Source organism: Melanerpes formicivorus, unplaced genomic scaffold (assembly GCF_026170545.1).
Source record: "Melanerpes formicivorus ecotype bairdi unplaced genomic scaffold, bMelFor1.0.p_v2 SCAF_2, whole genome shotgun sequence".
Classification (NCBI taxonomy): Eukaryota; Metazoa; Chordata; class Aves; order Piciformes; family Picidae; genus Melanerpes; species Melanerpes formicivorus.
Window position 1 is genome coordinate 34,112,949 of NW_027142354.1, and position 20,516 is coordinate 34,133,464.

Below are 20,516 nucleotides of genomic sequence, written 5' to 3' on the forward strand. Positions count from 1 at the left end.
TCCATCTGTAAAAGTACTTCCTGGTTTGTCTCTTCTATCCAGTTATGTTTCTTGTTGCTTTTGGCCCAGAGCAAGCACAAATAAATACTGAAACATGCATTAATGTTGAAAAGGCAGCATTAAATGACACCCATATTTTGTCTGGCAGAAAGCCCTGTGAAAATAGCCACCTACAGAGATTACTGGTATTCCTGACCTGGATAATTTACATAATAAAGAGTTTAACAAAAATTAGAGTGGTGGAGCCTTCAGTGGACAAGCTAATGCCTTTATGAAGCCCTGAATTTTAAATGTGAATTATCACTGTAAGCTTCCAGTTGTGACAAACACAGGGGCGTCTGAAATATGCTGAGTGCCCAAGCTGTAGAAAGTGTGATGGTTCTCTGAAACAGTGCCCTCACCTGTCCTGCTTTTAACTGATAGCATGTTTTTCAGAAAATGAATGTAGCTGGGGAAGAGTAACATGCTTATTATAATGACTTATATGCCATCATTTATGCTTTCATTCTCTGGGCAGTCAATTTCTCCCATTACTACTCCTACTCTACGCTTCTTCACTAACCACATTTAACATTTCCTGATAGCTGCCATATTCATGATCAGCATGATCAGCAATATACAACAGATACTGCACTTCTTGCACTAAAATGTGGGACTCTCACCCAGGTTTTTCCTGTAACAATTTTATACTGTTATGTTCTACATTAGCCTTCATACATGTTGCCAGCCCTCCACCTGCATGTCTGACTTCTGACTTGCATAAAAATTAGATACAGGTAATAGAAAACTGCCAGAGTTTAGCACAGAAGACCTGGGGTTCTGCTCAGCAAGAAGTTCTGGAGACTAAACTGAATTTAAACATCCCTGTGGCGTCGTTACCAACGTAGATCACTACTGGCTCATTCCCTTGTCTCTGAAATACAAAGTACTGTCATGGGGAGGTATTCCTTTTAATTCAGCAGGACAGTCCCTATAGACATCTGTCCCCATAACAGAATCCCCCACTGTCATCATCTGCTTCATTCAGTCCTTTAAGATCCTGTCATCACTGTGAAAAGACACTGAGTTATCCACGGAGGAACAGGTCAAACTGTGTCCTTTCCTTCCCAAGGATATCTCCCTGTAAGACATCCTTGGCAGGAGTGAAGAGAACCTCATTCACACTCCTCATCTACCTTCTTTTTGCCCTTTTTGAGCTAAATTGTCTTACAAAGAGCCCTGTTTTCTGTCTCTACTGTATTGAAATTCAGTTTTGACTGAATTCATAGGAGTTTGTCCATTTGCCTCTAAGCATTGATTATTTTAGCTGAAGCTGTAATATTACTCACAATACTTTTTACTTTAGGTTATTCTGCTCTCTTTATAAAAACTCTGTAACAGTGAATAGAATAGACCAGACCAGACCAGACCAGACCAGGTTGGAAGAGACCTTTGAGATTATCGTGTCCAACCTATCATCCAACACTATCTAATCAACTAAACCACAGCACCAATCACCCCATCCAGTCTCTTCCTAAACACCTCCAGTGATGGTGATGCTACCACCTCCCTGGGCAGCACATTCCAATGGCCAATCACTCTTTCTGGGAAGAACTTCTTCCTAACATCCAGCCTAAACCTCCCCTGGTGCAGCTTGAGACTGTGTCCTCTTGTTCTGGTCCTGGTTGCCTGGGAGAAGAGACCAAGGAGACTAGGTGAGGAGTTTCTGAAGTTAAGGTCTGGTCCCAGCCAGAAGTGTATGAAGATACCTGATATATTATAGAATTCATTGGCTTGTAAAGAGCCTTTAAAGGTCTTCTAGTCCAACCCCCCCTGCAGTAAGCAGTTACATCTTTAGTTTAACTAGATTAGGTTGCTATGTTACTATGTTTTTTCAGATATATGAGACAGACCTACCACAGCTAATTTTGACAACACCAATGTATTATTTACTTGCAAAGATGTTATGTAAGAGAATACATTTTTATTTATAGCTTTCATATTGAAATTTCCTAGAAAATGATGGTTTGTTGTTGGATTTTTTTTAGTTCTAACTTAAGTATTTGTTCTTTTTAAAGGAGTTTCTACAGTGGGAACCGCAGCAATCACGGAGGAAAATATTCTTATTAGAGAGACAGATTTTGTGCATGCTGAAGGTGCTGTTGAAGCAAATGAAAACTTTCACCAAAGAGAACAAAAACAAACGTTGCAGTCTCTTTTCTCTTTGCTCCGTGAGGAGGTTGAGCAGATGGATTCAAAGATACTTCCCCTGTGTCTCCATCAGGTACTTCCTATGATTCTGGAATGTTGAACACAAGGAAAAGGAAACAAAAGGAAAAATGACACATTAATTCAATATATGTTATTATTCTTATTTGGACAGTTTATTCAGGTTGGACTTGATGATCTTTGAGGTCTCTTCCAACCTTGGTGATTCTGTGATTTTGATGTGTAACAGGTCCTCAAGACGAATATGTCTTCTAACCTCTTCTAATCTCTTCTAACCTATTGCCTCAAAAGTAAATTGCACAATTAAAGGAAAATCCTAAGAGGGGATTTTCTAATTCTCTATGATAAAATTCTAATTTGGCAGGAAGATTTGGGAAAATCTCTCTTCAACAAAGCTTGAATAATTGTTGTGAAACACTGGTTTAGATAAAAGACAGCTGATGTCTAAATAACATTTTAAATCTGGAATAATTTTTACTGTTGCAGACTTCTTCTTTCTAACATGAATTCCATGTATGAATGCTAAGATTCAAGGTTTCTTAGTGTATACTCGCTTATTGTGCAGTTGCCACACCTGCAAGACCACAGGAAATACTAGTGATTTGAAAAGCAATCTTGTTTTACTAACTGGCCAGTATGATTTTCATTCTGGAAGTTATGCTGTAAGATGTATGTGTTGATAGAACTTGACAAAGAATGAATACTTAGTTTAGTTGTGTCAGACTAACAGTGAACTAGAATACTTCTTGTTTGGCGGTAATGTCTAATGTCAGTTATATGTATAAATATTATGCAGTGCCTGATGAATTCATTCTGCCCCTGTAATCAGCACTGGTTAGGCCACACCTTGAGTACTGTGTCCAGTTCTGGTCCCCTCAGTTTAGGAAAGATGTTGACTTGCTGGAAGGTGTCCAGAGAAGGGCAATAAATCTGGAGAGGGGTTTGGAGCACAAGCCCTTTGAGGAGAGGCTGAGGGAGCTGGGGTTGCTTAGCCTGGAGAAGAGGAGGCTCAGGAGAGACCTTCTTGCTGTCTACAACTACCTGAAGGGAGGTTGTAGACAGGTGGGGGTTGGTCTTTTTTCCCAAGCAACCAGCACCAGAACAAGAGGACACAGTCTCAAGCTGTGCTGGGGAGGTTTAGCCTGGATGTTAGGAAGAAATTCTTCACAGAAAGAGTAATTGGCCATTGGAATGTGCTGCCTGGGGAGGTGGTGGAGTCACCATCACTGGAAGTGTTTGAGACTGGATGAGGCACTTGGTGCCATGGTTTAGTTGACTAGATGGTGTTGGGTGATAGGTTGGACATGATGGTCTTGAAGGTCTTTTCCAACCTGGTTAATTCTATTCTATTCTATTCTATTCTATTCTATTCTATTCTAATTTTGTTCGGTTGCATTATCTTTGTTGGTGTGATATTTTTCTACTTGTGAACTGTGATGACACACCTGCATCATCACTTTTTTAATTGGAAAAAGAGGTTTATTTTTAGTATTCTGAATTATAGATTATTTGCATTTGACATAGAATTGGAAACCATTTTTATTAATCTGTATTTGAGCAAAGACAATTGATATTGTTCCTTAGATTATTTGAAAGTTAGTACTATGCTTAAGCATTTTTACTTCTAGCCATGTTGAATTTGGCAATTATTCATTGGAAAACAGCACAGTTATGGCAGATACTTTAAAAAGACTTTACATACATTAAGGAGTGTCATTGAAAATGATGGAGTAGAAATGAATCTGGTGCTTTTTAGGTGAGAAAGCCAAACCCTAAGGGGTAATATTCTTTTTGAAAGTCTTACAGGAACTGTGACACAATCTCTTCCTAAGAAATATCAAGCACTTTAAATTGAATATTGAAACTTCAAGGGATCATAACACACTTTTTAATCTGTGGGGAAAATAATGGATTTTAACAATAGCATTCATGTTTTCATATAAAGTGAAACTATTAAGATTTTCTTCCTTTTCCAGAGATTAAACTGTCATCTGCAGTCTTCTTTTTCCAACTGCTAGTACAGCCTGCCAGTAATGTTCCTTTATGCCAAGCCTAGCACATACTCTTCTGTCATATTCTCTTTATAGTCTGTATAACAAAATTCAATGTAAAATAAATTGCTATGTCAGATTTTCTAGAGTATTAACAATCCCCATTGTTAGTTGGAAGTCTGTGTTAAATCTTTAAAAGCTGTGGCTATTAGGAGCTATTCTAAGGATTAACGTTTAATTAAAATAGGATGCAACTTTTATCCTGTCTGAATGGGATTCATGTGATTTGTTTAACATTTGTTACAGAATCTAAGTGGTAGTTATATATGAAACACAGATACTGAGCTTTGCAGCTTCAGAAATCCCTAGGAGGCTACTGTGGATAGCAGACAACACGTGCAAGTAAAGAATTTTAGATGTCACTTAACAACTCTGTTTCAGAGGTACAGCACTCAGAATGGTCTAGTGATTAGTAATAAGGCTGAAAGCCAGGGAAATACAATTTGAAATCTAGATTTCTCTATCAAGTTGCTGACTTCTTTGAGAAAATGTCTTTAGACTGCTCCAGAATGATGCCTACTTGTTAAAACATACAGATTATGATATGCCCAAAGATTCTGAGACTGAATGTTTGTATGCTCCTGCAGACGTCACTGGAGTATCAGCTAAGCGGGTCTCAACTTGAACATTCAGGTATCAGGGTACTCAAAATTACTGGAGACATTTTGCAAGCATGGTCCTTGCCACACCATGCCTGGCAAATAGGAAGGACTACCAATTTTCACTGTCCATGAAGACTGATTAGTTAATGCTTTTAAAGGTCGCCAATACCATATAGTCTGTGGAACAAACTATTCATTTTGAAATTTACATGGCTTTTTTATTCTCTTACATTTGCAAACAAAGCCATTGGTATTCTTAAGCTTTCTAGGTATTCTTAAGTTTTCTAGAAAGCACAGGTAAGTTGTTAAAAATCTCAACGATTATTTTTTCTACACATAGGAATTGGAAGAAAAATGTTGTGCTTACCTTTTTTATGTGGTGTTACACCTCTTCCTTTCCAGGTTATCAGCTCTGTCTTTTCTATAATACTCCTTATCACCAACTCAGAGTCAAAGCAAAATTTTGATTCTGATTAGAAGCATGTTCATTTTCTGACTGACTTTGGATATTTGCATTCTCTGAGTTGATTGCATGGACTCTAGTCCAGTGTTATCCAAGAAAACAATCCTTTATGCCATTTCTGGGGAAAAAGGCAACCAAACAAAAAAGTAAAAAACCCACAACCCTGTCAATAACAACAAAAAAAGCCCCAAATCAAACCCTGATACCTTTACACAATTGTCAGTTAGAAAAAATACTTCATCTGTCGTCTTCGCTTGTCTTCTGGAGGTTTTGCCATTTCTGTGCTTGTAATTTTGGCTTTCAAACAGCTGCTTAAAAGCAAAAGCATCACTAGGAAGGGGCTAGTAAATCTATTTCAGCAGTCTGAAAATAAACCACTTAGATTTGATATAGAAATAACTCTGTATACTGGAACGTAATTTTCTCTTATTTTTGCATGCCCATGTTTTTGGTTTATTCACACTTTCTCAGTAGATAAACTCTTGGTGAGGGTACAGTTTCTGTTCCTTTCTGCAGTAATCTGTTAAACATTGTAATTATAAAATTACCCAGGCAGAGTGAAGTAGATTTTTAAGATGCTGCAGCTTGAATGCTTAGGCATAGAGATCCCTTGTTTAATTCCTGCCCATTGGCTAAGATAGCAACTGTTATAGCTTGTACAGTGATGGAGATTGACTTAGTTGTTCAAGTATTTTATATGTAGTCTGTCATATGTTGGATTTTCTTGGTCCTTAATAACTGCCTTGGAATGATTTTTGTTCTCTATATTAAACTTCCTTAGCACTTTGAGCTCTAAATGCAACAAGAAATGTTCCCCCCCCCATTTTTTTTAATATATCTGTATTACTTCCATCTAATTGAAGAATTGTGTATTTATGTTGTTGTTTTTTTCCTCAATGGTTGTCTTTGGCAGTGCTGTCTTGTTAGAAATATAATACTAATTGTTCTGGTACAGAAATGTCAGCCTAAGGAGAAAGAGCCACAGATTTCTTCTATGTCATAGCAACCACAGTGCAAATCAAAGAACTGCCATCTGATTTAACTCCCTGATTTGCTCTGTTGTTAAAGGTGTTAGGTTTAGTGAACTACACATGAGATAGAGAATCTTTAAATCTTTTTTGAACAGCAGAGCAGCTTCAGGAAAGGAAGTGGCAGAAAGCTGCTGCATTGGTGTTTTCTAGCTTCTGCAGGTTGACTAGGAGTAATACATAAAAAAATTAAGAACTTGAGTCATATTTTTATCTCATGAATTGTAAATATTCACATTGTAAATCTTTCAATTTCTATATATTTGAAATAATTGTTGTAATTGTTCTTGTAAATATTAATTGCAAATAGGATATAAACAGGAAGGTTGTTGGTATTTCCCTTCTGCTGTGACAGGTGTCTTTTATCCAGAGATTGGTCTTTTCTCATCAGTCAGGAAACCCATTTTTCCATGTTGTCACACTACACTGCAATGCTCAGGAGGGCTCAGGAATGATCTTGATTTGGTCAAACGTAAGGCAATAATGGTCAGTAACAAAATTCAAACTGTTCAAGTCGTATCAGTAAGCACAGTAATGCTATGTAATTTTAAAACTTACTAATATGATCAATAAAAACGCTTCTGAAGTATTTTTTGTTGTTTTAACAAGATAAAACCCAACAAACGTTTGGGCGAATCCATTTGCTAGAGCGTACCTCATATTTCATTCTTGTTTGTTATTATTTTTAATAATCTTTCATCAAATAGGCATGCATGTCTTTTAGTCTGAATGTTCATATTTTAGCCAAACTAAATATGACCTTGCAAAACAGTTTAAAACTTGTTTAAAAATATGATTGAAAGTCCATATTATATCCTTACTGCTCTCATAAAAATTACAGAATCCTAATTTTTCTTTTTTGTTTTGTTTTACTTTTGCAGATAGCTGAGACCTATTTTCAAGAGGAGGAATGTATCCTTTTACTTGTCAAAATTGTTACACAGTACTAGCACAATTTGGCATGATAAAACGTAAAAGACAAATGCTTTACCCCTGACTCAGAGGTGGTGGGTCAGGGTTAGAAAGAAGTCAACAGCTGTGATTTATCCACAAGCGAATCTACAATATGTTAGCAAGCCCTTCTTAATCAGACAGGTGAAATACGAGTTAAGTAATAAATCCACTTCCAAAAGTTGTGCTGATACAATCATTAATAGCTGTGCACAAACAAGGAAGTAAGAAAATATTTACAAAGAACTTTTGTTCTAATAGGATAAGTTCTGTTTTAAGTATTAGTTACTGGAAATATGTCCAATCTAGATAAGGTATCTATTCTATTGTATCAAATAGGGCACTGTTATAGTAAGATTGAAATCATCACAGCAGTTGATTAGAATACGTACTACAAGGGTCTAGATTACAATAAAATTACCAAACATTGAACTAAGGAAGATCAGCAAGCAGCAAACAATAGCAACATGATGTTTGGCAAATGCTAATTGGACAAAATCATATCAAGGTCATTTGAGAAACTGTCACAGGAAAATACAATTGTTTCCTGGGAACAACTAGTTCAGTGGCGTAGTTTATTTTGATTTGTTCCTAGATAATACAAATAAGTTTGGTTTAAAAGTTATAATAGTTGAGCTGCTGCTGCTAATTACTCTGATTTCAGTCATTTTGGGAGAGAATTATCATATTAAACCATAAAGTGAAATATTTTTAGAAAAGTTGGACTGGGTTTTCTTGTGTTTGCTTTTAAGTCAAAATGCTAAGACTGCAAAATGAGGAGCCAAGAGTGGTAGGCTCTTAGAGTACATGTGATTCACTAAGATGTGTCATAAATCACAGAATTTGTGCATTTAGATTATTTCTTTGTTATGTAATTTGTTACAAACAAAGTATAGCAAATGCACAATTGCAATGGTTAAATAACAAAACATAGGAAACCTGGAAAGGTATTCTTGAAATCTAGTCAAACTGTATTAGCCCGTAGTATGAAACCAGAGGAATGACTGTTGCGATATTATAAAATCAATATATAAAAAAATGTTTTAGAAGACTATACTTCAGTCATGGTCATCCTAATTCAAAATCATGTATCAGAATATTGAAAATACATAGCACAAATTAAAGGAGTGGAAAAAATCTGTAGTAAATTATGGCTTTGCAGCGGGAAAGGCAGTACATTTAAAATGCATTCAATAATAGACAGCTTCTCCTTCATAGAAGTTGCTGTAATTGGAAGATAGTTTATTTAAAGCTGATCAAAGGAAATATTTTTAATGCAATGTACACCTTGTGTGTGGAATTCAACACCACTATATAATACATATTTATGAAGGATATCTCGTCCATGCTTGCAGCCATCAGTTTCCTGAGGTTAATAAAGAACTTACTTGATCGTGTTGCATTGCATTAATTATCCATGACGAGCATTTTAATTCATCCAATGTAGAACCTCATATTAACAGTAATTCAGGGTTTGTTTCTGAGATCCTCTAAGGCTATCTCTGTCATCCTGTTTCTAATAACAGATTTCTTGAAGCAAAGAATATTTTTTTCCCTTAATATTGTTGTTCAAAAGCCATGCTATGTATATGTTGTATGAGGGTAATAAGAATAACAAGTACTGGTTGTGCTTTTGTAATAATTACTACGGTATCTTGATTAGCATGAATAATGGAAAATATTTTTTCTGTACTATTAAGAACCTCACTCATTGTATTTCTATCCTCATTGCACTGTAGAATTGTATTCCAATCACACAGCTGGCAAAACATGACTTTAAACAGAACAACTAATAATTTGGGCTTGATGAAACTAGAAATACCCTGACTATTACAAAATATGTAATTCTCAGTATGTCTTTACGACTATGTTTATAACCCTAAGGGAGAGGAAAGAGTCCTGCATATAGAAGAAAAGGAAGCGTAATCTTCAGAAAGCAGACAAAAGGTGAACTCCACTGTCCCAACAGAATTGTATGATACTATTGTTAAAAAGGATGAGGGAATCTCTTTGAAAGTTTGGTTTGGGGAATTTTTAAAAATACTCTCAGCTAGCCAGTAGAAAGGAGATTATATTTTCAGGTAGTCATGGTTATTGGCATGTAACTATATTTCTTGAGAGTTACATGCTGGTATTTGTCTAATTGTTTTGCTTTTCATTTCCCGGTGATTTTGGTTTCTGTTAAGAATTGTCAGCATAATACTATTTTTCTCATTTCTTTTCTGGAAAAACTTTTGTTGCACTTAAGGTTTGTGGGGAAATGTAATTGATGAAGAGAATAGGATCTTCATTTTTGGAACCTTCCTCAACTTACTTTACCTCTTATTTGTTGGTTTTGTGTCTGGTGTTCTTTTCTTCCTAGCACATGGAAGAAAAGGAATACAGGTGCTAGCCATTATTCACTTTGATTCAGTTATGTCAAATTTCAGGTACATAATCCTTGCATTTTCAAATATGATGCAAAATATAAATAAATTATAACATGTCAACATATGTGCACATTTTCCTTAAATCTTTGCTTCAGATGAGAAGGCAATGAAGTTCATCCAGCTCGAACGACTGTATCATGAGCAGCTGCTTGCAAATCTTTCTTCCATACAGGAGCAGTGGGGTGAGTGTAGGCTAAACTAGTACTGTCAGAGAAAGTTAATTTGGTGGCTTAAAAATGCCACCTACCAAAAGCAGCATTTATACAAGAATTTCTCTGACAGGATCTCAGGTAGTGACAGGACCTAGGGGGAATGGAATGAAGCTGGAGGTGGGGAGATTCAGGCTAGATGTGAGGAGGAGGTTCTTCACCATGAGAGTGGTGAAGCCCTGGAATGTGTTGTCAAGGGAGGTGGTCGAGGCCCCGTCCCTGGAGGTGTTTAAGAGCAGGCTGGATGAGGCTCTGGCCAGCCTGGTCTAGTGTGGGGTGTCCCTGCCCATGGCAGGGGGGTTGGAACTAGATGATCCGTGTGGTCCCTTCCAACCCTGAATGAAACTATGAAACTATGAGACATCATTATAAGCATCCCTGCTTTAGATTTCTTCTCACAGATTTCATTAAAAGGTGCAAATGGGTTTTCATTCATTATTCTATTAGTTGAGACTTTGATCCACAGCTTATTTTGATTCAGAGTTGGTGACTATGATGTGATGAAAAGAAAGTGTGCTGTGAAAAAATACACTGCTTTTTTGCATAGTTTGAAGCAAGATTGTAGACCATACACAGAGGAGTTGTCAATATTCCTCTGTTAATTATTTTCAGTTATGTTTTATGCTAAGTAAATACTATTACCACTTTGGGTAAAAATTATTTTGTTTTAATTTAGAAAGAAAATGGAAAACAGCAGTTCCTAGTCCAGTAACAACAGTGAAGAATTCTGCTAAAGAACTGAGCGGTGAAGAGCTGGAAAAGCTTTCTATAGTTTGCTCTTCACATCAACAGTAAGCATAAGAAAATACTGCTACTTTTCCCAATACTAATGTGTTAGCACAGCTCATGTAACTTTTAAAATAGTCAATGTCAAAATAAAAGTTACATCCTATTGACTTCAGCGAGTTTGGTTATCAAGTCTTTTTGACATATAACTAAAATGTTTTAATATAGTTTGGGGAATGTATAGGGACTAGATCTGAGCTGTCTTAGCAAATCCTTAGTTAGCCAGAAAGTGAGTTTTGAGTTTTAGTATTTTCAGTCAAAGTGAAAACTGAGTAGTGTTAACTTAGAGAGACTGTAGAACTGTACCTATTGTTTTAATCACTGTTTTAAAAAGCAATTGCCCAGTATCTCAGACTCCAGAACTCAGATTAACCCTATATATTTCCTTTCTTTTTATTTATTTATTTATAAACATTATGAAGCAGTGATTCTGTAGTTCCCAAGTATGGCAGTGTGCTGAAAAGTTGTGAAATCTTACTTCATACCAACTTTGCTTGATTGATCAGCCTTCTGAATCAGTATATCATAGTATCATGAACTTGGACGTGCCTAGGGTAGTGACACATAGGGGACTGTGCTGTCCTTTATGTGTACCGCAGAACTCTCATCACTTTCTACAACGCTTTGCAGTTTGGATTAGGAAGGGCCGGCCCGATACTCTGGTGTTAACCAGCTAAGTGTCTTGTGCCGAATGTGCATCCCAGTTTTTGAAGGTACTTCCTCCCATTACTTTCAGGATGGTTTTTAGTAGGCTGTTATAATCTTCGACCCTCCCAGCAGCTGGTGCACGATGGTGGATATGATACACCCACTCAATGCCATACTCCTTGGCCCAAATATCTGTAAGCCTGTTTTGAAAATGAGTCCCATTAATTGACTCAGTTATTTCTGGGGTTCCACGTTACCACAAGACTTGTTTTTTTCAAGGCCCAGGATGGTGTTCCAAGCAGTGGCATGGGGCACTGAATATGTTTCCAGACATCCAGTGGTTGCTTCTACCATCACAAGCACATAGTGTTTGCGTTGGTGGGTTTGTGGCAGTATGATGTAATCAATTTGCCAGGCTTCCCTGTATTAATATTTCAGCCATCACCCTTCATAGCACAGAGGCTTTAGCTACTTAGCCTGTTTGATTGTAGCACACATTTCACACTCATGGACAACCTGTGCAATAGTGTCCATAGTTAAGTCCACCCCTCAATCTCAAGCCCATCTGTATGCCACATCTCTTCCTTGATGGCCTGAGGTACTGTGGGCCCACCGAGCTAGAAATAATTCACATTTACATTGCCAGTCTACATCCACCTGAGCCACTCTGATCCTAGCAGCTTGATCCACCTGCTAGTTGTTGCAGTGTTCTTCAGTGTCTCGACTCTTGGGTACATGGGCATCCACATGATGTACTTTGACCACCAAGTCCTCTGTCTGAGCAGCAATATCTTGCCACAGTTCAACTGCTCAGATGGGTTTACCTCTGCGCTGCCAGCTGTTTCTCTTCCACTGCCGTAGCCATCCCCATAAAGCATTTGCCACCATCCAGGAGTCTGTATAGAGGTAGAGCATTGGCCATGTTTCTTGTTCAGCAATACCTAAAGCCAGCTGGATGGCTTTCACCTCTGCAAACTGACTTCATTCACCTTCTTCCTCAGGAGATTCTGCAAAATGCTGTGTGGGACTCCACATAGTGGCTTTTCAGCTTTGGTGCTTTTCCACAATGCAGCAAGACGCATCAGTGAGCAGAGCATATTGCTTTTCATTACCTGGCAGTTTGTTGTATGGAGAAGCCTCCTCAGCACATCACCTCTGTTTCCTCTGATGACATCCCAAAATCTCTGCCTTCTGGCCAGTTTGTGATGACTTCTAAGATTCCAGGGTGCTTAGGGCTCCCTGTTCAAGCCCATAGTGTTATCAATATAATCCAGTTGCTCCATGTGGCCATGAGTAGAAGAGCCTTTTCATTTATATTTATATTCATTTATATTTATATTTTTCATCCAGCCCAGCACTGGTAGTTGGGGTGCCAGGAGGAGTTGTGCTTCAGTAGCAATCACATCTGAGGCTGTTCAAACTCCCTCATATGCTACCAGTATCTCTTTTTTGGTTGGAATGTAGTTGGCCTCAGCTCCTTTGTAGCTTTGACTCCAGAATCCTCAGGGTTGACCTCATGTCTCCCCAGATGTTTTCTGACAAATGCTCCATGTGGGACCATTCTTCCCAGCTGCAGTCTAGAGCACATTTGTAGTATCTTGTCCTGTCTGGACTGGCCAGAGGGCTACTGTGTGCACAATCTTCTGTTTGATTTGTTCAAAGGCCTGTAACTGCTTCGGGCCCATTGAAAATTGCTCTTCTTCTGAGTCACTTGGTAGAGAGAGCTTAAAATCAATCTGTTGTCTGGGATATGCAAGAAAGCCTGGGTTTCCTTGTGGGTGGAGACATAGCTGTAATCTTGCTGATGACATCCATTGGAATCTGGCCACATCTGTCCTGCCATTTTATCCCTAGGAACTGGATCTCTTGTGTAGGTCCCTTGACCTTAGTCTGCTTTATAGCAAACTCAGCCTTCAGAAGAATCTGGATTATTTTCTTCCTTTTCTCATAAACAACTTCTACTGCGTCGCCCCACACAATGATGTAATCAATGTATTGCAAGTGTTCCAGAGCTCCGCCCTGTTCCGGTGCAATCTGGATCACTCCATGGCAAAGGCTGGGTCTGTGTTTCCACCACTCAGACAGTCAATTCCAGGTGTATTGAACACCTCTCCAGGTAACAGCAAACTGTAGCCTGGATTCTGGTGCTATGGCAATGGAGAAGAATGTGTTTGCAGTGTCAGTTGTGGCATACCGTTTGGCTGCCTTTGACTCCAGCTGGTAATGGAGCTCCAGCACGTCTGGCACAGCAGCACTCATCGCTGGTGTAACCTCAGTCAGGCCACAGGCAGCTTAAACCAATACGTAGACTTACCTGTGAATCCCAGTGGAATCAGCGAGAGCTGTTGTACCTTTCAGTACCCAGAGAACGTGTCCCAGTGTAAACACTCTGTGGAGAGTGTAAACACTTTGTGGGGTTCTTTCCATTCCTCAATGTTACAGTGAGCAGTGTTTTTAATACTAGTCGATACTGAGTCATTCCATGTTTTTTAAAGTTGCTAGAGTTTCTTCTGAGCATCAAATTTTATGGGAATTTAGATTGCTTGGTATGTTGCAGTAAATTGTCTTTTGACTGCTTGCTTGATTAGATGGAGCAATGTTAGGGCTATTTGACTTTCGGAAGATATTCACATATGGTACAAATCTGTGGTTGAAAGCATGATAGCATGCTGACACTGTTTCAATGTAAGGAAAGTTGTGTGCTAATATTAGAGCAGAGCAAAGGCTTACAAGATTTCTATGACATTTACTACAAATAATGTTGCAACTAAGCAGTTTAATTATTTTTTTTCTGTGTTGCTGCAGGCCACAGGTATCCAAAAATAAGGTAAGCAGCTGTTTAATTGAATTCTGCTTTGTCAAAGATTGCTAATAAATATTTTCTAATACTATTAAATAGAATCTGTTTAAAATTTGGATGTCTCAAAAAGTCACAGAGTGTCTGTTTAATTCCAAAAATTACAGGAAGTACTATCATATTTTACAGCTAGTAGCTGCAGAAAATACATGGGAAAGCAGTTATTTGCTTCAGCTAATGGAATCAAAAAATGTAAAGGAAAGAGAAGCTGCTGCTTTTAAGTCAGGTATGTGTATGAATATGTGCACGTGTTCATTTTAAGTATTGTACTGTAATGGCATCTTCCTATAAACACTGTGAAGCTATTTCATTGGAAGCTACAGCATTTGTGGGGTTCACACAGACTCATCCTTTTGTGCAATTTTTTATTTTTACTTTTTCTGCAACTGCACAATGGCCTGACTATGGAATTTTGTTTAGTCATTGATATTCAGAATTGTAATTAAGGTAGCTCTTGCCTCCGTCAAGAAATGCCTTTTAAATGCACGTGCATTTGCAGCAGCATACAGAAACTACACAACTGCGTACAACTAGAGAAATGGAATTAATGCATATAAAATATAAGGCAAATAATTGGATGACAAATATTCTGAGTTGTGGCAATTCAGTACACTTATCAGTACTGGCAAATATTTTTAATTACATGCAGTATACTGATTTTGAGGCACATTTTTCTGTAACAGCACAGAAAATTAGGAAGCTTTTGATGGGGTCTTGAAAAGAAAAACACACTTGGTTAATTTCTTTTCAGTACTGACTTTTATGTCAGCTTCACTTTCCTCCTCCTTCCTTGGGGCAGTGGCTGTTTTATTTGAGTACTCTGTTAAAAACACTGGCGTTTATGAAATATTTACAAGTTAGTGAATTGTTAAAAGGGACACAGAGTGGGAAAGAGCATCGGTGAGCCACCAGGCTGTGCTTTCTCCTCTAAGTAAAAATTTTCTTTTGCCACGTTCTAGTACCCAAAATTGGCCTAAGTTGAATTTCTTGCCAGATGAGGAGTGATCTATGTGATCTCAGGAGGTCCCTTTCAACCTGAACTACCCTGCAAGTGTGTGTCAGCCAAGATGTTCAGGAATTAACAAAGACACAGTCACAGTACTCTATGTTGTGCAGATTGTCCTTTCTTCATCCTTTTTCACCCTGACTCCTATATTGCCTTTTCTCTCTTTGTTCTTGTTACCTAACTAAACACGAAGCACTGAAAAGACAAAACAAACATGTTCTAGAGCTCAGAAAATGTTTTTCTAATGCATTTTTAAGTTGTGGATGGTTGGAAATCCCTATTGGAAAAAAAAATAAGCCATTTTTCTATTGCTTTCGTTCCAAGTGGGAACAAAAGCTTTCTGGAGAGCAGAATTTCTAAATATTTGTAAATTCTGAATTAGAGAGTACTGTATGTCACTGTTAAAAATCCTGTAGTACAACATCTAGATACATTAAACTTTATTTGGAAGTAATTTATAGTATAAATGGAATTCTTTTTCATGTCTTTCTCTTAGTGCAACTCTTGGCAAAATGTTACTAAAATGTTTGGGTTCCTGCAAAATGTTTGTAAGTTAGTAAAGCTGTGTTGTCCTAGAGAAAGTGGTTCTGCTGAGAATTTTTGAGCAGTGCTAAATGCTTTTTTAATACAGATATGTGACTTTTTTTAAGACTAACTCAAGTTGAAATGTTTAAGATTTGCAAAAGATACTTCTCACAAGATTGGCACATTGTCAGGGAAACAACGACTTCTCACTCCGAGAGCTCTTGCAACAGTGCACGGTCAATTAACTACTGCTGCCCCTCACTGGGTCAGTGCATCAGTAGCAGGGGGCTGAACATTTTCGTTGACATTAGAAGACTTTAGGGAAGGCATTGGTATGGACTAATACAGAAATTGGATAAAAATGATCCATAATTCAGAATTTGTAAAGACCACTTGGTGCTATGCAAAAAATGCTCAAGCTATGGCTGAGTGACCCAGCTCAGAACTATAGCAATATGGCCATTTGGGGTTGGTTCTTGATTCTTGCCTGAACCCTAGCAGAACTTTATAATACAACAACTATGCAGTTCCTAATATTTAAACTAACTTGTTTAGAATTAGCCTAAATGCTTGGGCCTTCTCAGTGAACACTTTGAATGCTTGTCTTCTGCTTTTTGGGTGGTGTTTTTTTTTCTCTACATCATGAATAAGGAGAAGTAAATGTGTGAACTTTTTTTTTTTGCCAATCTGTAGGGAGACCATCTTAACTCAGCTCCTGGTAGCAGAGGTCTGATTTACAGTAAGACAGGAAAAATAAGTTTTAAAGTGGTTTGAAGACTGGCCTGCATATGAGTTCATATGCCCAAAATAAGAATTTATCTTTCAATTATCAATAAAAATAATTAACTTACGCATAGATATTGCATTGTAGAGATTGCTGTACTGGACTGTATGGAAGTAAAATCACACTTCCATACTACTCTAAAGCAAACTGACTTATTCCACTGACTTAGTGTGGGCATTTGGTTAATTTGCCTTAGCCTCTGTAGACAGCTGAGTGTAAGTCACAATTCCTCCCTCCTTGGGATAGAGTGACCAAGGGACAGCTTTATAGGTTGGCTAGTCAAGATTCCTGGGAGTGGCACCATATCCCTTCTAAGCAAGGATTGCAGAGTGGTCTGTTCCTTTCTGGAGAGATTTGATATATCCTACATCCATTAATTTCTTCAGTTTTTGCCCGAAAGCTTTAATAGCCTTAGTGTTACCTAAAGATAAATCAAATTCATGAGCTTCATGAAACCTTTTCTAATGAAATGATGAATTTAATAAAATTCTTAGCATAAGTTCGTAGTGTGTACATAAAGACCTGTTTCCAAGGTGGAAAGAAGCAGGTTATGCTCTATTTTCTTTTACATCATATGGGACTCTTTTTTTTAATGGGAAGAGGGACAAAGATGGAGAAGTGTGAATTCTCCACTGGTAGAATGCCATAGGTCAGTATTCTGTCTGCTAGGCTGCCTTGGATTAACAGGATTTTAAAAGTAGTGGCTATGTATTTCTTTTATGAACCAAGCAAGTGTTGATTTTAAAGTAACTCTGTCTGGGGCGGGGGCCAAAGGAAAAGAAAAGAAGAAAAAAGCCCCAAACACTTCTTAAATTATCATGATTGCTTTCACTGTGATAAAATTTTCAGTAGACAATTTGTTGTATCTCTGACAATCAGATAAAAATTACTGCTATATTACTGATATGCTGGTGGGTATATCTTTATTTAGACTAGTAGGAAAAGCGTCTTTTCTAATTAAGAGTTCAAGTATTTGTCTTAACATATCTTGAATCAATAGTGGGCATGAGTTGTCTGAGGCAACTGTATCAAAGTAGGTGTAAGGAAAAGACTGAAAGCTACTGAAAATTTGATGTGGAATGTAACAATGATCATCACATCTCAGTTCCTGTACATCTGTAGTTAGATAACAGTGCTAGGAATATTTATTACTTTCTTATCAACAGAGCCCTGAGCTCAAGGGCTACCTTTTATGGTAAAGAATATGATTTAATTTCTGATTCCATTTAATCTTTGTTGGAATTGGGACTGCTGTTGTAATGTGGATGTATCCACTATAAAAAATTGACAGATGGTAACAAAATCTTGTACCAATAATCCAGGCTGGGTTTGAACTCATGACCTATATGTGAAGGGCTCCGTATCCTGTTACAAATCCCTTGAACTATCTACTTATCTGTGTCTAATTTGCAAAAAGTCCCTGTCTCATCCCCATTTCTTCTTTCAATGTTTTATAGAAGTTAGGTTCCCCGTATCCTTTCCAACTGTTAATGTTGCTCTGATTTTTCTTCACTGCCTTTTGAGATGGTTAGATACTCTCTTTTTCAATCTCCAAGCCTGTCTTTTCTATGCTACCTTTATATTTCATCACCCTTTAAAATGGGGATAGTTTAGAATTTAATAAAGTTGTTCAGTACAATGAACTAGCGCAGACTTTTCTTTTAAAAACTAATTAATATGACCCTGTTTCATGTAACAGGTTCAGGAAATTGCTCAGCTTTTTAGTGAGGTTTTAACAGGTGAGGAAGGACAAGATTGGCATAGAGATCTTCAGTCGTTGTGAGAACATACACAGTTAATAAGGGCATTGTCTGATCTCTTCATTAGTCTATTGATAAGACCTTTCTCCTTTTTTGCTATGACCAAAACAATGCAAATGAATAGGCTTTAGAGGTATTAATTTGTTCTTTGAGGTTATGACTATTACTGCATAACACTAGTCCTACTGTAATTTTTAGTCTTCATGTTTATTGAAGCATGGAATAAAAATCAGTTTCCATCACACTAACTTGCTTTGGTGCTCTAATTCTAAATACTGCTTTTATCTCTTCAAAAGCCTAAAAGGGGAGATTTGGCTTTGAGCTTCTCATATGTCTAATGTTCGATACTTTTGTTGACAACTTGGGCTAACCACCTAGTCCTTCAAAAGCAGATCATGCCAATAGTAGGTGAATTCATGAGCTATGTAGATTTCCCCTCATCTCCCTCTGAAGTTTCAGATAAAAAATTTACAGAACTAAACTGCATTTAATTGTTGGGTGTTTTTTTTAATATGCAAACTAATTTAGGTATTCAAAAAGCAATATATTTTTATGCAGTCTGTTATGTAAAATATTGTAACTGGGTATTTAATGTTAACCAAAGGGGCTAGTTACCCACTTAAAATAATTCATTTTAAAATTTATTGAATTAGTATGACTTCTTTATAGGAAATGCAAGTATCTTCCTGTGTGATAGATACACCAGCATCAAAATTCAGTTTTATGTAATTAAGTGCATTTGTTTGAACTGCAGGCTTTTGTGAGATGCACTCATGTAAAATATGCTTTAGAAGAAATTTGGCTGCTTGGAAAGATACTTACATGCATACTATGCTTGAAATACAGGAGTAACTCTTTTCAGGAAGGCACTAAAACTTGTGATTTGCCTGAAAGAATGTGTGCAAAAACTGCTGAATCAGGAGTCAGCTTTTCAGACTACTAACAGAACTTTTACTCTGACTGGAGCATAAATACCTGCCCTTTATGGGAGTGCATTTTAAAGCATTAGGTTACAACGTTATCAAATCACAGTATACTCTTCCCCCCCGGGCTGATGCTTTGAATCATTTAAAAACACTGGAACTGTTTTTCCTGTTGCGCTTAGGTACGGAAACTTGTCCTGGCATCGGACCAAAGAAAGAAGATAAACAGCTGAGCACTATTTCTCCAGGTGAAAACAAACTCGAGAGACAGACAGACGCTGCAAGCCTTTGGGTAGCTGCAGGAAAAGACCACATGGAGGAGCAGCACTGCAGTGCTGAATCAACATTGGAGCCACACACCCAGTCCACAGGGACAGTGGGCCGGCCTTCTTCAGGCTGTTTATCATTTGGGAATGCCGGTAAGGGTAACAGTTTGCCGCTAAGAGAAAGACAGCTCTCTAAGGATGCAGAAAAAATAGAAGGCGCAGGTGGGAAGCCTGGAGTGAAGCTCTCTCCTGAGCCAATGGTAGAGGCTTTGGTTTTAACAGATGCTGATTGTATGCCTACTGATTTGGTTCCTACTGATAAAGATGTGCAAGCTGATAGAAATCTGCCGAGATCAAAACATGCTCCTGGCTCTTCAGAAACTGCTAGTGGCCACCTTGGAAATAGTGATTTAAAGCAGCATGATAATGATGATGAAAAATCTTTGCCGGACAGGACTGTATCAAATATATGCTCTGAATGTAATAAAGTGTCACAGCATGAGAGTACTGCCCATTCACAAGTATGCAAGGAAATACAGAGAACAACAGGACAGGAGGAGAAGGTAAATAATGAAGAACAAGAAGATTTATTTCTCAGCTTTTTAAATGGTAACATAATAGACACTGAAGAATCATTTGAAAACCAAAAGGACTTTGACACTGTTCCGGATATTTCACCTGAACGAGCATCTTACAACTCACTGGAAACTTTATCACTAGATGACAGCTTTTCTTCTCTTGATGAACTTGCAAGAAGGATAGAGATTGCTGAGGTAAACACTGCGAATCCTATGAAACCTTCCATGTTTATCTCGAAGTATTTTAAATATTGCTAGCCTCAAAATGTGTTAAATATCCCTTTATACATTACTCTTTTTAATCTGAAAATTAATCTATACTTATTTAATTGTTCTGAGTTGGTTCAGAAAAAAAAAGTTTCTTTTTGCTTGCTTGCTGACTCCTTATCCAGCAGTGTTCTGTGTTTCTAAAAATTAGATGGAATTTGCATAAGAGTTTAAA

General features: G+C 37.6%; 1 protein-coding gene across 4 annotated transcripts in view; it reads left to right on the top strand.

The window, feature by feature from the left end:
• Window positions 1-20,516, top strand: part of CNST (consortin, connexin sorting protein) — a 58,313-nt gene that overhangs the window by 25,279 nt on the left and 12,518 nt on the right. For all 4 annotated transcript variants that reach the window (XM_068155731.1, XM_068155740.1, XM_068155750.1 and 1 more), the window contains 7 exons: window positions 2,058-2,263; window positions 7,234-7,264; window positions 9,828-9,914; window positions 10,618-10,732; window positions 14,181-14,202; window positions 14,362-14,458; window positions 19,413-20,269. In XM_068155731.1, the coding sequence (XP_068011832.1) occupies window positions 2,058-2,263; window positions 7,234-7,264; window positions 9,828-9,914; window positions 10,618-10,732; window positions 14,181-14,202; window positions 14,362-14,458; window positions 19,413-20,269 (1,415 nt within the window). The remainder of the gene's footprint in view (window positions 1-2,057; window positions 2,264-7,233; window positions 7,265-9,827; window positions 9,915-10,617; window positions 10,733-14,180; window positions 14,203-14,361; window positions 14,459-19,412; window positions 20,270-20,516) is intronic.